General features: G+C 52.7%; 2 protein-coding genes across 2 annotated transcripts; both read left to right on the forward strand.

The window, feature by feature from the left end:
* The first annotated feature begins 377 nt into the window (after positions 1 to 377).
* On the forward strand, positions 378 to 4,034 carry KRT36 (keratin 36). Its single transcript, XM_038546101.1, has 7 exons — positions 378 to 836; positions 1,519 to 1,601; positions 1,851 to 2,007; positions 2,533 to 2,694; positions 2,798 to 2,923; positions 3,108 to 3,328; positions 3,709 to 4,034. Exons 1-7 carry the CDS (start codon positions 378 to 380, stop codon positions 3,902 to 3,904), a joined length of 1,404 nt encoding a protein of 467 aa, XP_038402029.1. The 3' UTR covers positions 3,905 to 4,034.
* A 4,327-nt stretch (positions 4,035 to 8,361) lies between these two features.
* KRT35 (keratin 35) lies at positions 8,362 to 14,127 on the forward strand. The gene is made up of 8 exons (XM_038546102.1): positions 8,362 to 8,516; positions 9,023 to 9,756; positions 10,646 to 10,728; positions 10,921 to 11,077; positions 11,200 to 11,361; positions 11,650 to 11,775; positions 13,114 to 13,334; positions 13,627 to 14,127. Exons 2-8 carry the CDS (start codon positions 9,286 to 9,288, stop codon positions 13,772 to 13,774), a joined length of 1,368 nt encoding a protein of 455 aa, XP_038402030.1. The 5' UTR covers positions 8,362 to 8,516; positions 9,023 to 9,285; the 3' UTR covers positions 13,775 to 14,127.
* The last annotated feature ends 541 nt before the right edge of the window (positions 14,128 to 14,668 follow it).

Raw genomic sequence — 14,668 nt, forward strand, 5'->3', positions numbered from 1 at the left:
TCAGGGGCGGGCACCTGGAGACAGCAGGAAACAAATGTCATTTGTGAGGCCACTCCCGGTTTATGGGATCTGGTGCAAAGACTTTGAAGAGGCAATAAAATTCATATTCTGCTAGGAAATGACAACAGAGAAGAGTCCTGACTTAGCAAACAAAATTTGAAAAAAAAATTTTTTTTTTTTTTTTTTACAAGGTAAGAAATTCTGGATGAGTAGCAAAAATGACATTCTAATGAGATTAGCTTTCTGGAAGAGGAATAGGCTTTCCCAAGAGTAACATGCCAACACCCCATGGAGAGTGTATATAAACACTCCAGAGAGGCCTTGAGAGTCTAGAACTTGGGCTCCTTGCTGAACTGCAACCTGCTTCTGCTAGGATCATGGCCACCCAGGGCTGCTCCCCGGTCTTCTCCTCTGGGTCTGTCAAGGGCCTGTGTGGCACAGCAGGTGGCCTCTCTCGGGTGTCCTCTGTCCGTTCTGTGGGCTCCTGCAGGGTCCCCAGTCTTGCTGGTGCTGTGGGGTCTGTTTCCTCTGTCAGGCTGGGCCTGTCCAGCCTCGGGAGCTGCTTGCCAGGCTCCTACCTGTCTGCTGGGTGCCACCCCTCTGGCTTTGTTGGGAGTGGGGGCTGGTTCTGCGAGGGCTCCTTCAATGGCAGCGAGAAGGAGACCATGCAGTTCCTGAACGACCGCCTGGCCAACTACCTGGAGAAGGTGCGCCAGCTGGAGCGGGAGAATGCGGAGCTGGAGAGACGTATCCGGGAGTGGTATGAGTCTCAGATCCCATACATCTGCCCAGACTACCAGTCCTATTTCAAGACCATTGAGGAGCTCCAGCAGAAGGTAATGGGGACCTGGCCCCTCTCCAGCATCCCTAGCCCTGGTGGGGTGGGTGGTTTGTCTCATCCCAAGGGACTACCCACTGATGTAGCTCTCAGAGAATTCTCTGTCCAGGGCAAGCTTTTCTGTCTGGGGTCTTGGTTTCCTGGGGGACCCAGACCTCTCTCTATGAGTCTTTTGCTTGCTTATAACTATGCCAGTCATCCCTCTCCTCCCCTCGCTGTCCCAGTTCTAGGAAGGGCAATAACATATACCCAGGCCATACTGGATGCAGGCACTGTGCCTGACATTTCCTATCCATTGGATTATTTATGCCTCATCTTGGAGAGATGGGTATTACTGGACCCATTTTATCAGATACTGATAGTTAAATGTCAGGGAGGTTCAGCAACTTGCTCAAGATTGCAGAGCCTCTGAATGTTAGATGCAGAACCTGAATCCAGGTTGGCCTGGTTCTTTCCATCTCTCACCCTGAGGCATCCCACTGTGCCAGTCTGGGGCCTACTCCTAGTGATGCCCCTCCTGGACTGATGCTTCCTCCATACCTGGGCTCAGGGCTCAGGGCTCAGGGCTAGAGGTGCTAAAGGTACTGGTGCTGAAGGCCTCTGTGAGCTGGGTGATCCCTGCCCACCCACCCCCCACTGCTGGGCTTTTTCTAGTTCACAGGATGTCCCTTGTTCCTCAGATCCTGCTGACCAAGGCTGAGAATGCCAGGCTAGTCCTGCAGATTGACAACGCCAAGCTGGCTGCTGACGACTTTCGGACCAAGTGAGTGGGCTTCATCGGGGAAGGTCGGTTGGGCTTTCCCTCATCTCTGTCCCCAGCCTTGGATGCTGGGGAGGCAGGAGTAAGGCCAGGTGGAACCATTTGTGGGAATACAGCATAGGCCCTGGATCCCTTCTGGGTCCAAGGAAAGGCTCACCATGCTGTTGACCCCAGATCAGCCCCTGCAGCTGATGGAGGGCAACCTGTGCCCGGGTCCTTCCCTACAGACTCAGCAGGGCTCTGTGTGCACAGGTACGAGACGGAGCTGTCCATGCGGCAGCTGGTGGAGGCTGACACCAACGGCCTGCGCAGGATCCTGGATGAGCTGACCCTGTGTAAGGCGGACCTGGAGTCCCAGGTGGAGTCTCTGAAGGAGGAGCTGCTCTGCCTCAAGAAAAACCATGAGGAGGTGAGGTGGTGCCGTGCGATCTTCCAGTGTTCCCTATCTAGCAGGGAAAGCCCCCTGGTGACCCTTGGGCATAATGGTGACCCCTGCTCCCACAGAAACTCCAGCTGACATTTGTATGCCAGGAACTATCTGAAATGCTTTGCATTTTGCTCTCACTTCATTTCATCCTTATAATAACCCCATTTTACAAATGAGAAAAATGAGGCACAGAGAAGTTAAATCACTAGCCTGTGGTCACGCTGATCCCACTCTCCTGCCCACAACACAAAATCTCCCTCTGGATGCTAGTGCCTGATAACTATATGTATTCTATTTGCCTGATGTTCGTATCATCTCAATTTACTCTCCTGATTCCCCAGAAGAGGGAAGTAAATGTCCAGGAGGGGACTGAGGCCCAGAGAAGTTAAGAGTCAGTCTGAGGTTACACAGCCGGCACCTGAGGGAGGAGGATTTGAGTTCAGCTACTTGAATCCTCCATCTGGCATCCTTTCTGCAACCTCATGGCTCTGTGCCTCCTCTCCGCAGGAAGTCAACACCCTCCGTTGCCAGCTCGGGGACCGACTGAATGTGGAGGTGGATGCTGCCCCCCCAGTGGATCTCAACAAGATCCTGGATGATATGAGATGCCAGTATGAGGCCCTGGTGGAGAATAACCGTAGAGACGTGGAGGCCTGGTTCAACACTCAGGTGGGGCTGGGACAGCCCGGGACCACAGGCTCCTGGGACAGGGCTTCTCCTTGCAAGTAGCTTCCCTGGGTCTGACCATGTTCTGGGCTCTCTTGCGTTTCAGACGGAGGAGCTGAACCAGCAAGTGGTGTCCAGCTCAGAGCAGCTACAGTGCTGCCAGACAGAGATCATCGAGCTGAGACGCAACGTCAACGCCCTGGAGATCGAGCTGCAGGCCCAGCATAGCATGGTGAGTGGCCCCTGTCTGAGTGACCGGCCGCGGCTCCTGGCAAGCCCTGACTCCCCGGCCTCAGCATGGGGCTTCTCGCGGGGCATGATCACACAGGATATGCAGATACTCAGGGCTGTGGGATGGGGGCTCTAGGTAGGGGGGGACTCCTTCCATGAGCAGCTCTTCCTTGTTCCCCTTGCAGAGGAATTCCCTGGAATCTACCCTGGCGGAGACCGAGGCTCGCTACGGCTCCCAGCTGGCCCAGATGCAGTGCCTGATTGGCAACGTGGAGGCCCAGTTGGCCGAGATCAGGTGTGATCTGGAGCGGCAGAACCAGGAGTACCAGGTGCTGCTGGACGTCAAGGCCCGGCTGGAGTCAGAGATCGCCACCTACCGCCGCCTGCTGGAGGGCGAGGACTGCAAGTGAGTGGCTGTGGGCCCCGGAGAGCCAGGTGTGGGGACAGGGCTCCCTGGACCAGCTATTGTCGGTGCCTCGGAGAGGGTGTCAGTCCCTGCGGAGGTCATTGCACAAATGACAGGGATCGACCTGAAGCCTGTCTCTTGAGATTCCTTCTGGTCCCAGCTTGGTCATCCCCGGGGGATAAGCTGACCCCTCTCCCAGTGTTTTCCTAACCATCATGCTTGGCTGGGAGTTCCTGGTCTCCCTCCATGCAGCCCTTTCAGGTCAGAGCACTGAAGCGATTACCCACCTATAATCGCTCTATCCCCTAAATCCTTTGAACAGGAATCTCAGTCCCATGCCCCGATGCCAAATGCACTCTGATATGATTTCATGTCCTCAGGCTGCCGGCTCACCCTTGTGCCACGGAAGGCAAGCCTTCGATTAGGGTGCCTTATGTCTCCACCGTGCCCTGTGCTCCGGCTGTGCCCTGTGGCCCAGCTCCCCAGGTCAGCACCCAGATCCGCACCATCACGGAGGAGATCAGAGATGGGAAAGTTGTCTCCTCCAGGGAACACCTGCAGCCCTGTTCACTGTAACCAGCCCCTAGAAGGACACTCCTGTCACTCCCGGCTCTACATGACCCCCTATTCCCTAGAGGGGCTCCCTGCTCAGCAGATTTTTTTCTACCAAAATACTTCTTAGATTGTGTTTCTGGACTTCATTGCTTTTGTGCTATGCAAAACTAGGTTCCCCTGGAAATATACCCAATAAAGTGTATTCTCTTGGCATTGCAAACTTGACTCTGTCTATTCTCATGAGGTTAGTTAGTGGGGATGTTTGATCAAGGGTCACAGTAAAGTTGTGGGTTTTGGTTTCAGGTCTGTCTTCTTTGGGTCTAAGCAGTGGGAAGTGACAGGGTGATGAAAAACATTTAAAAATGGTGATACCTCCGGCCCTGGCCCACAAGAACAGATGGGTATAGCCATCACCCATAGGCTTGGCCCTGCCCATGGGTACCCACCTGGGGTGGCCCCACAAGGGGCAAAGACTCCCAAGCCAGCCTTCCGCGGTTGCCCTGCCTGGATCTGGTGGTTACCTGTCCTTCCCTTCAAGCCTCTCCTCCTTTGTCTAGCTTTTATCACCCTGCTGGCTCACCCCCTGGCCTGACACTGGTGATGGTTTAGGGGACAGGTTTCCAGGATCAGCCAGGGAGCAGCAAACGTCGGGCAGCCAGCTTGGGAGACCACCCCAGGGAGGGGAGCTGGGAGATGAAGGCAGGAGGGCCAAGTGACTCCCCATCCCTAGTGCTGGATACAGGGATGAAGTGAGAGGCAGTGACAATGAAGTGTGGGGGATCAGACATGGAGCGGGGCGGGGTTGGGGGGGTGGTAAGGAACTTCACTGTGGGGCAGAGGTCAGAGTGCCCCAGATCCTACGGGCTGGGCTGTGTGCTTCTGGGCATCCAGCCTGTGTTGGGCCCTGGACACCCGTCTGATTGGAGCAGCATGGCCTATGAGGACTCTGAGGGCCCCATGCCTTCTTTGTCCCTCTGATTTATTCTTTAGTTGAGAACACAGGCCCAGAGAGGACAGCAACTTGCCCCGGGCCACACAGCAGTGAGTAGCAGAGAAGAGGCCTTTGTCCTACTATTCTGAATCTGACTCTGGTGCTCTTCCCAGTGTACAGTGTCTCTCCCTTTCCCCCTCCACAACCTGAATCATTACTACCTGCTGGACAAAGCCAGAGGTGCAGCCCTGGTCTGCCCTGCTTCTCTCTATGCTCCACACTGCTCTGGGGCCTGAGGTCTGTCTCTTCCCACTCTGGCCTGAGGCTGCAGAGAGGCGAGGTGGGCCGCCAGGGGTGCACAGAGCGCATCCCACCCGTTTGCTGGTGCTTGGATACAGCCAGGAATCAGGCAGGGGACTGAGCCTTCTATTCGAGCTGCCCTGCTACTTCAGGCAGACAGACCACACAGGGTTGTGTCCCGACAAATAATCACACTGTCAACTCCTCACACTGCACAGTGTGTTCCCTTTCTGGGTGCACTCTACAGTTTATGGCGTGCCTCATCTTGGGGTCTCAGACTGCCCTGTGTGATTGTAGGTGCTTTCTTCATGTAGCTTTGCCTAGTTTTTAATGAAATTTTCAGGGCATCTGCACCGGTTAAGGAAGCCCTCCTATTCTCAACCTCACATACCTTGTTAGCTGAGTTCCAGTTTAAATCACTCACTGTGGTGTTGGCCAGAACTTAACCCTGCTGGGGATTCACCCTGGTATAGCCAGTGGCAGACTTAGGAAATGCCCTCTGAAATTTTTTGATGCCTGTGTCTTGCTCTTTTCTTGACATCAAGAGAGACATGATATAAAACATTACATTTTTATCAAATTTCCCTAGAGTGAATATAACACTTTATTTCAAGGTGGTTCTGATCTTGTTTATACTTTCCTGAGAGGCTATCTGGCTATCTTTCTCATTCACACATGCTCAAATCAATTAGTCAGTCAACAGATGTGTACCAAAACAGATGTACCCCATGCATGAAAAGCCCAGTGCTAATGCAGAGGTGCATCTAGGGAGAAGTGGGGGCACCAGGGAAGCAACTGGACCCAGTGTGGGATCACAGGCTCAGTTCTCAAGAAGCTAATAACCCAGCTGGGGAAACAACCGCCTCCGCTGCTATGCAGCAGTAGGGATGGCAAGTGTGGGTGTGGGGCAGGCTGTCAGGTTCTCAGGGTGGGGATAGATCATTGAGAGCTGGGGATTTAGGGAAGATTTGGGATTACTGGGGTCCTTGAAGGATGGGCAGAGCAGGAAGGAGGAGGATGAAGGGTATTTTAGAGTATGGCCGGGAGTACTCATGGCATGTTCTGGGGATGAAGTAGACCCCATCTCAGCAGAGTCCACAGGTCCTGGGGGGAAATAATTAGCGTACCTACTAAACAAGATCAGTTCTTGCTGATAAGGGGTTCCAGGTAATTATTTGGTTCTAATAAAAAGAGGGCTAAGAAGAATGGAAATAGACCAGAATGACTTAGAGGCTACTTCAGAGCTTAAAAATATTACTTATAGGTTTGTTTCTAAAGACTTATTTGAGAGAGAGAGAGAGTACGAAAGCACAAGCAGGGGAAGGAGCAGAGGGAAAAGGAGGGTCTCAAACAGACACTCCGCAGACACCCTAGATCCAGATACGGGGTTTGATCTCATGACCCTGATATTACGACCTGAGCTGAAATCAAGAATTGGACTCTCAACTGACTGAGCCACCGGGTGCCCCTAAAAATATCATTTATATGTCTTATAAAATTACCTAAAAAAACTTATCAAGAATTTTTAGCTAGCCTTGAGCACAGAATTGGCTTGTGGGCTTGGCTCCCTCTGGCAGAATGGCTTTTGGCCCAGAGAACACTTTCTTAGGGTTAGTGTGGGCGGGTGCTGCTCCCCTACACAGAGCAGCCTGATTTCTTTAGTTTGCCATCCATAGCAGTAGGGATAGTAAGACTGATTTTGGAAATGTCTTTCCCTCCCAGCTCCCTACCCACTTTTTTTTTCCTTTCTTCCTTCCTTCCTCCTTTTTTTTTTTTTTTTTACATTCTCCTTCTCTCAAAATCTTTTCTTTGCTTTCTTATTTAGCACAATTCACTCCAGGCAAAGCATATTCATTCATTTACCCTTTTCTTCTGAGACATCTGGAAGCCAGCACTGTGCTTGCACAATAGAGATTTCAAGAGGAGTAGGAGGTCTGTCCTTGCCTCCAAGAACTTACAGTCTCCCTGGAAAGACTGGACTCAAACAGCATATAATTTGAGGACATCAGTGAAGGGAGGGCCAACAGATCAGCCATCGGTCACTGCCACGGTCATTCAGAGCTGGGAGGGCAAAGCAGGGCTGGAGCAGGGGTAGGTTCCTGAAGCATTCCAAGCCTCAGTTTACTCATCTACTAAATAGGGTTATTGGTGATGCCAATCTCATGAGATTGTTGTGAGCAGGAATGAGAGAATGCCTGCAGAGAGCTCAGCATGGGGCCTGGCAGTCCTAAGTGCTTAGTGGCTGGTGGCTGGTACCATTAGCCTTGTCATTAATTGGGCAGTATGGAGGAAGACAAACCCATTCCGGGCAGCACAGGTGTGGAGCCCTGCGTAGAAACCCATGTGACCCCCAGGGCTGTATAAACAGCATGGGGCTTCCTGGGCTTTGGTTGCTGTTGGCTTCTCCAGATCCTATGGATCCAGATGGCCCTCATCGAGCCCATACCATGGGAAGCTATAGCTTAGCAGGGCTTTGGTGGAGCCCTGTACTCACATGGATAGAAAACACGAACACCAAAGGACGCTCCTCCAGGCTCTCAGCTGGGCTGTGTCCTTTGCACTGGTACACAGTAGATTTCTAGGGAGGAGAAGGTGAGGCAGCCAGTGGGCCTGGGGTTACTGCTGGGCAGGTGCTGGTCACAACAGGCTCCTAGGTGTGGGAGGGCATGATGACTCATGAGAGTTCTATATCTGAGGGTCCCCAAACACATGCACCTGGCCTGTGGGATGATGGCCTAGGGGCTCAGTGCCCATCTCCACTCCCTAGTGACAGCTGCTTAGCACTCTCAGTTTAAATACAGCAAGACTCCACCCATGTGGGGACCGGTAATCACAGTGGTTGCCATTCCCAAGCACTCACCAGGAGCAGGCACTGTTCTAGATGTTTCCTTATCTCAGAGGTGGGGGTAACAAGCCTAGGCTCACAGGGCAGCATGAGGGTGAAGTGAGACCATGCACGGGACAGCAGTGAGCGTTGCATCAAGAAGGCTGCTGGCACTCAGCTCATGGCCATTCTCCTGACAGGAATGTAAAACCTGTCCCTAGAAGAGTAAGTGGGACCCCAAACCACAGGGCAGACTGGAAGGCGAGTTGCGTGGGGCTCCACCCAATGAGGCCCCATCTATAGCTTCACCTGCTCTCTGGCTCAGCTCTCAGCCCCTCGTCCAGGCCTCTCTCACTTGGCATTGGGTTTTCTGGAAAAATAGCTCACCCTTGTCAAACTTTTGGACATCAGCCCAGACGACTCCCATAGCAGAGATAAAACTCTGGAGTTCAGACTGTGTCTTCTGAGGAGGTCTGTGATCACGCCCCCACACTCCACCTCAGCCCTGAAAGCAGCCAGCAGGAAAGGATTCTCTGCTTTTCAGCCAGGGCCTGGGAAGACATACCTTTCTGTACATGGTAAGTGTTACCATGGGCAGGTGCTCAGTTAGCTGACCTCTAGTTGTTTTGGCTGATGTGGGGGCTATACAACCAGCCGGATTTCCTGGTTGAGGGAGGGAAGGAGTGGGGCTCTGCTCTGCCTGGGGCGACCAATTTTCCCATTTTGCATGGGACTGAGGGGTTCCCAGGGCTATGGGGGTATTGACACTAAAACCAGAACTGTCCTGCAGAAACTGGGATAGTTGGTCACTATAGCCATATTGCCAGGACCATTCTGGAACCTTCTGTGTCTCCTTGGGCATGAGGTTTCTGCTTCCTGCAACAACCAGGCTTGCTCTTCCATTGCCCAGGGGCCAAACTAGAGGCCTCCTCTACTTCCTTGGGCCCATAAAAGGAGATAATGCTAAAGAAAGCCGAGACCGTGGCTGTGGATTCCCACACCTCCTAATGCAGAGGCTGAGGTCTGGGCTTGGATGACAGGCCTCTTTGAAGAACTGATGGATACTTGGTCTTCTCTGCAACAGGGGGCGGAGGAGACGTCTCGACATAGCCATCAGTTCAACGGGCCCCCGTTTTACGAGGCCAGGAAATGTTCACGGGAAGATAAATAACAGGGTAATGAGGGGTTCTTATAGAAAGTGGTATTAACTTTAATGAGGAGAAAACCCTTTGTAAAGGCCAACGCCCACTGGAGCGGAGATATAAACCTGGGGTGAGGAGCTGCTTCTCTGCATCAGGGGGCACCGGGGCTCGAAGACCTATCACTTGTGTCCGGGCTGCTGAGGCCATGGCTTCTAAGTGCCTCAAGGCCAGCTTCTCTTCGGGGTCTCTCAAGGGTCTGGGAGGGGCCAGTGGGGGCTCTGCTCGTGTGTCGGCGATGTACTCCAGCAGCTCTTGCAAGCTCCCGAGCCTCTCCCGAGGGGCCCGGAGTTTCTCCGCATGCTCGGTCGGGCCTACCAGGATCAGCTGCAGGCCTGCCAGCTGCCTCCCTGCTCTCTGCCTCCCACCCGGAGGCTTTGCCACCAGCTACAGCCTGGGCGGGGGCTGGTTTGGGGAGAGTGTCCTCACTGGCAGCGAGAAGGAGACCATGCAGTCCCTGAACGACCGCCTGGCCAGCTACCTGGAGAAGGTGCGCCAGCTGGAGCAGGAGAATGCCAGCCTGGAGAGCCGCATCCGGGAGTGGTGTGAGCAGCAGGTGCCCTACCTGTGCCCCGACTACCAGTCTTACTTCCGGACCATTGAGGAGCTCCAGAAGAAGGTAAAAGGTTTAGGGTGAGGGTGGCTCTGGCTTCCCAGGAGTCTGATGTCATGAGCACTGGACTGGAAGCCAGATTACTTGTGGTAGTGGCCCTGCTCCCGTGGGACACTCCAGAGGGCACAGAGAGTGTTCACATTTGTGGCTTCATTTGCTCCTCCCAGTCATCTGGTGAGGGAGCTATCATCAGCTCAATTTACAGATGAGAACATCAAAGCTCAGGCTGGTTAAGTGATTTATTCCAGGTGGTCCAGCTGGCAGCTTAAGTGATTTATTCCAGGTGGTCCAGCTGGCAGGTGGGGGAGCCAGAGCTTGAACACAGGCTCTATGAACTAACTGTCTGCATAATCTAGCATGGTCTACCTCTATTAGTTTTAATTTCTTCCTTTTTTTTTCTTTTTTTTTTTTTAAGATGAGGAGACTGGACTTGATTTTTTGGTGCATGTCATGTTTTCTATAAAGAACTCAGAGAAGGGAAAGCCCATCAGAAATTTCCTTCTTGCCCAGGCCACATCCCCTGAGGGTCCCTGCTGGCTCCTGGGAGAGACCAACTCTGACCAAGGAATCACAGAGTATGCTGTGATTGAGTGCCCAGTGGCCTGGGAGATAGGAAGATAAGAGGCAACCACCATGCCAGTCTTTGCTGTAGGATTTCCACATCTCCCCCTCTACGCCAGGTTACAGGACCCAGAGGCACTGCCCTGGGAGGAGCTGCAGAAGCTTCCTTGTCCGATCCCTACTGCATGCCTGTAAGCCTTCATTGGAGTCTCAGATGCTAGAAATCCAGGGATGGTTGACTCCCTCCCTCTGGAGGTGGCCCTTGCCAGGTTTGAGGAGCTCTAGCCAGCAGATTGTCCTTCCTTTCACTGATGTCACTCCTTTATTTCCCCAGACCCTGTGCACCAAAGCAGAGAATGCCAGGTTGGTGGTGCAGATCGACAATGCCAAGTTGGCTGCAGACGACTTCAGAACCAAGTGAGTGTCCTGCTTGCTCCTTGTTTGGGGGCCGGAGGAACTGGATGGTGGTGCTGGGATGCAGGGTTTTGGCTGCACTAAGTCACTGAGGCATTAAGGCAGGACACACAGAACCAGGACAACCTGGGATGGGATCTGACTTGGACACAAAAAGGAAATGTAGCTTCAGGCATCCTGTTATGTACTTGCCAGGTATGAGACGGAGGTGTCCATGCGGCAGCTGGTGGAGTCAGACATGAATGGTCTGCGCAGGATCCTGGATGATCTGACCCTGTGCAAATCTGACCTGGAGGCCCAGGTGGAGTCCCTGAAGGAGGAGCTGCTGTGCCTCAAGAAGAACCATGAGGAGGTGAGCACAGGGGAGGAGGTGAGCAAGTAAGCACGGGGAGGAGGTGAATGGGGGAACAGGAGAGGAGGGTGGGTGAGGCAGTCAGCTGGGAAAGTTCGTGCTGACCCTGATCTGTGCCATAGGAAGTAAACTCGCTGCGCTGCCAGCTTGGTGACCGGCTCAATGTTGAGGTGGACGCTGCCCCGCCAGTTGACCTGAACCGTGTCCTGGATGAGATGAGGTGTCAGTATGAGACCCTGGTGGAGAATAACCGCCGGGATGCTGAAGAATGGTTCAACACTCAGGTAGGTACCTGCAAACAGTACACCAGAGACACAAGGTGGGTCAAACAGAATTGAACTTGGGGCTCCGAGTCAAGAAACTGAGCTTGAGCTTTGGCTCTGTTTCAATGTTGTGCTGTGCGCCTTGGGCAGGTTGCTGTCCTCTAAGCAGAATGTCCTCAGGGATGAAATGAATGGGTTGGATTGGGTGTTCTGGAAGATCCTTCTTGGCTCATGATTCTATGTGGCCTCTGTAGACCTCTGAAGCTGAGTCCTGAGGTTCCTGACCAGTCCTGTGTGTGTATGTTTCAGACCGAGGAGCTGAACCAGCAGGTGGTGTCCAGCTCAGAGCAGCTGCAGTCCTGCCAGGCGGAGATCATTGAGCTGAGGCGCACGGTCAACGCCCTGGAGATAGAGATGCAGGCCCAGCAGAGCATGGTGAGCCCGAGGCTTGAGCAGGGCTGCTGGGTGACCAGACTCAGCAGCACATGAGCCCCTGCGCCTCCAGGCTCTGACCACAGAGGCAGGCTCCTGGGGTTCAAGTTCTTGAGCATCAGGGATTTTCTGTGTAGAGGGAATGAGGTCCCAGCCTCCATTCACAAATGTCCCAGTGGTAAAACACGGGAGACCTATAGCAACTGACATGTCCTGGCAGCAGCTCTTATGCTTGTGTAAGTAGATTCATTCTGATTAATTATCACTTCCTTAGAGATATTATTAACCAGGAGATAACTCTCTAGATCAAGGAGGCTACAGGGGCTAATCTGCCATCTCAAATGAGATGTCCTATTGTGGTGTATCCTGCTTCAAAGTGATTCCTGGACCTTCTGTTCTTGGATTCTGAGGACTCGTTGAAATCCACATGGATTAAGTGCATCTCTCTGACCTCTCACTTTCATCTTTTTTTTAAAAGTAACTTAATTTTTTATTGGTGTTCAATTTACCAACATACAGAATAACACCCAGTGCTCATCCTGTCAAGTGCCCCCCTCAGTGCTCATCACCCATTCACCCCCACCCCCCGCCCTCCTCCCCTTCCACCACCCCTAGTTCGTTTCCCAGAGTTAGGAATCTTTATGTTCTGTCTCCCTTTCTGATATTTCCCACACATTTCTTCTCCCTTCCCTTATATTCCCTTTCACTATTATTTATATTCCCCAAATGAATGAGAACATATAATGTTTGTCCTTCTCCGACTGACTTACTTCACTCAGCATAATACCTTCCAGTTCCATCCACGTTGAAGCAAATGGTGGGTATTTGTCATTTCTAATGGCTGAGTAATATTCCATTGTATACATAGACCACATCTTCTTTATCCATTCATCTTTCGATGGACACCGAGGCTCCTTCCACACTTTGGCTATTGTGGACATTGCTGCTAGAAACATCGGGGTGCAGGTGTCCCGGCGTTTCATTGCATCTGAATCTTTGGGGTAAATCCCCAACAGTGCAATTGCTGGGTCCTAGGGCAGGTCTATTTTTAACTCTTTGAGGAACCTCCACACAGTTTTCCAGAGTGGCTGCACCAGTTCACATTCCCACCAACAGTGTAAGAGGGTTCCGTTTTCTCCGCATCCTCTCCAACATTTGTGGTTTCCTGCCTTGTTAATTTTCCCCATTCTCACTGGTGTGAGGTGGTATCTCATTGTGGTTTTGATTTGTATTTCCCTGATGGCAAGTGATGCAGAGCATTTTCTCATGTGCATGTTGGCCATGTCTATGTCTTCCTCTGCTCTCACCTTCATCTTGCCTACCCAACCCTTACCCTCACAGCGAGATGCTTTGGAATCCACCCTGGCGGAGACCGAGGCGCGCTACAGCTCCCAGCTGGCCCAGATGCAGTGCCTGATTGGCAACGTGGAGGCGCAGCTGGCTGAGATCCGGGCTGACCTGGAGCGGCAGAACCAGGAGTACCAGGTGCTGCTGGACGTGCGGGCCCGGCTGGAGGGCGAGATCAACACGTACCGGGGCCTGCTGGAGAGCGAGGAGGGCAAGTGAGTGTTGCTGCATGCTTCCTCGTCTTCCCGATTGAGTCTACCAAGTTCTGGGGAGACTGCCTGGTGCCTGGCAAGAGCCCAGCATCTGCCTTCAGGAGCCCTGGGGTTTTCATTCCGGTCTTAGCACAAATTCATTGTGTGACCCTGGCAGTCCTTTTTCTCCCTGGGTGTGTATTTTCCCCCCATTGGTAAAACAAGGGGGCAGGACTAAGTGATTTTTAAGGTGCTCTGAGCTATTGAAAACAGCAATGGGAAATTCACCGTAACCAGAACTTTCTCTTTCTCTTAGGCTGCCTGGTAACCCGTGTGCCCCTGACCACTCGCCAGCCAAGTCGTGCCTCCCCTGTCTTCCTGCAGTCTCCTGCGGTCCTGCTGCAGTCCGTACCACCTGCAGCCCCCGCCCCATTTGTGTGCCCTGCCCGGGGGGCCGGTTCTGAGAGTGACCGGCCCAGAAAGCCGAGGCCATTGTCTCCAGGGCTGGACTTGGCCTTTTTTCAACCTTAACCCTAAAGCCCCATCCCCTCTCTCTGTGCAGAGCCCAGGGTGCTAGAGCCGGGCTCCGAGGGGGCTCACTGCAACTAACATCCCTCAGTCTCTCCAAGCCTGTCTCTAAGGCTGGCCATCTCTGAAAGCCTCCTCATCATTTCAGTGGGTGTCAGCCATGCTCTCTGTTCTCAGGCTGCCTCCTGGGTCAGGTTTTCTTTCCGGGTGCTCTTTAGTGGGTTCTGGAATGCAATAGAGAGCTTTTGTGGGCAGAATAATAAAGTGTATTGGCTTTGGCTCTCGCCTAACTGGCACCGTGCTGGTATCCCTGTTTTGTGTCTCTGTGGGGTGAAGAGGGGTGACTCCTGGGCAGATGAACTGAGATGTTTGACCACATTTGACCCTGTGGATGACAGGGTCCCTGTGGCCCTGTTTGGGGTGGCTAAGGGCCTCCAGTGGGGTTTTTTATTGAGCTGCTCAGCTTTCCTGATGAAGATGTTTCTCCAAGATTCCCCTGTGGTGAACTGTATTTTCAGACCTCTCCTATTTCCCTTCTTATTCTACATGGCTACCCTGGGATCCCAGAGGAGGTGATAAAGCTGAGGCTAGCACAGCATTTCAGGCTGCTTTTCATTTTATGCCTGTGGTTCTCATATCCAGGTATTTTCATTTTACTCCTTCCACCGCAATACTTTCATAGAGCTCCCTAGCTCAGCAGATTGCCCCCAAACTCACACCCCTGTAGGTGGAAGACTGAGCCTGCCATTGTGAGCTCCATCCACAATTCAGAGATTCTTGTCCATAAGAGACTCATCATGTTCTGTGTGTCTTTGGCATCTGACACCACA

The sequence above is a fragment of the Canis lupus genome, chromosome 9 (genome assembly GCF_011100685.1).
Source record: "Canis lupus familiaris isolate Mischka breed German Shepherd chromosome 9, alternate assembly UU_Cfam_GSD_1.0, whole genome shotgun sequence".
Taxonomy (NCBI): Eukaryota; Metazoa; Chordata; class Mammalia; order Carnivora; family Canidae; genus Canis; species Canis lupus.

What these genes read in the sequence shown, in the direction of transcription:
- KRT36 (XM_038546101.1), top strand. Translation starts at nt 378, where the DNA reads ATGGCCACCCAGGGCTGCTCCCCGGTCTTCTCCTCTGGGTCTGTCAAG. An exon ending in GCTGACGACTTTCGGACCAA is followed by an intron (nt 1,602 to 1,850) that starts GTGAGTGGGCTT and finishes CTGTGTGCACAG; the next exon opens with GTACGAGACGGAGCTGTCCA. An exon ending in CTGGAGGGCGAGGACTGCAA is followed by an intron (nt 3,329 to 3,708) that starts GTGAGTGGCTGT and finishes TCATGTCCTCAG; the next exon opens with GCTGCCGGCTCACCCTTGTG.
- KRT35 (XM_038546102.1), top strand. Translation starts at nt 9,286, where the DNA reads ATGGCTTCTAAGTGCCTCAAGGCCAGCTTCTCTTCGGGGTCTCTCAAG. An exon ending in TCAAGAAGAACCATGAGGAG is followed by an intron (nt 11,078 to 11,199) that starts GTGAGCACAGGG and finishes TCTGTGCCATAG; the next exon opens with GAAGTAAACTCGCTGCGCTG. An exon ending in CTGGAGAGCGAGGAGGGCAA is followed by an intron (nt 13,335 to 13,626) that starts GTGAGTGTTGCT and finishes TCTTTCTCTTAG; the next exon opens with GCTGCCTGGTAACCCGTGTG.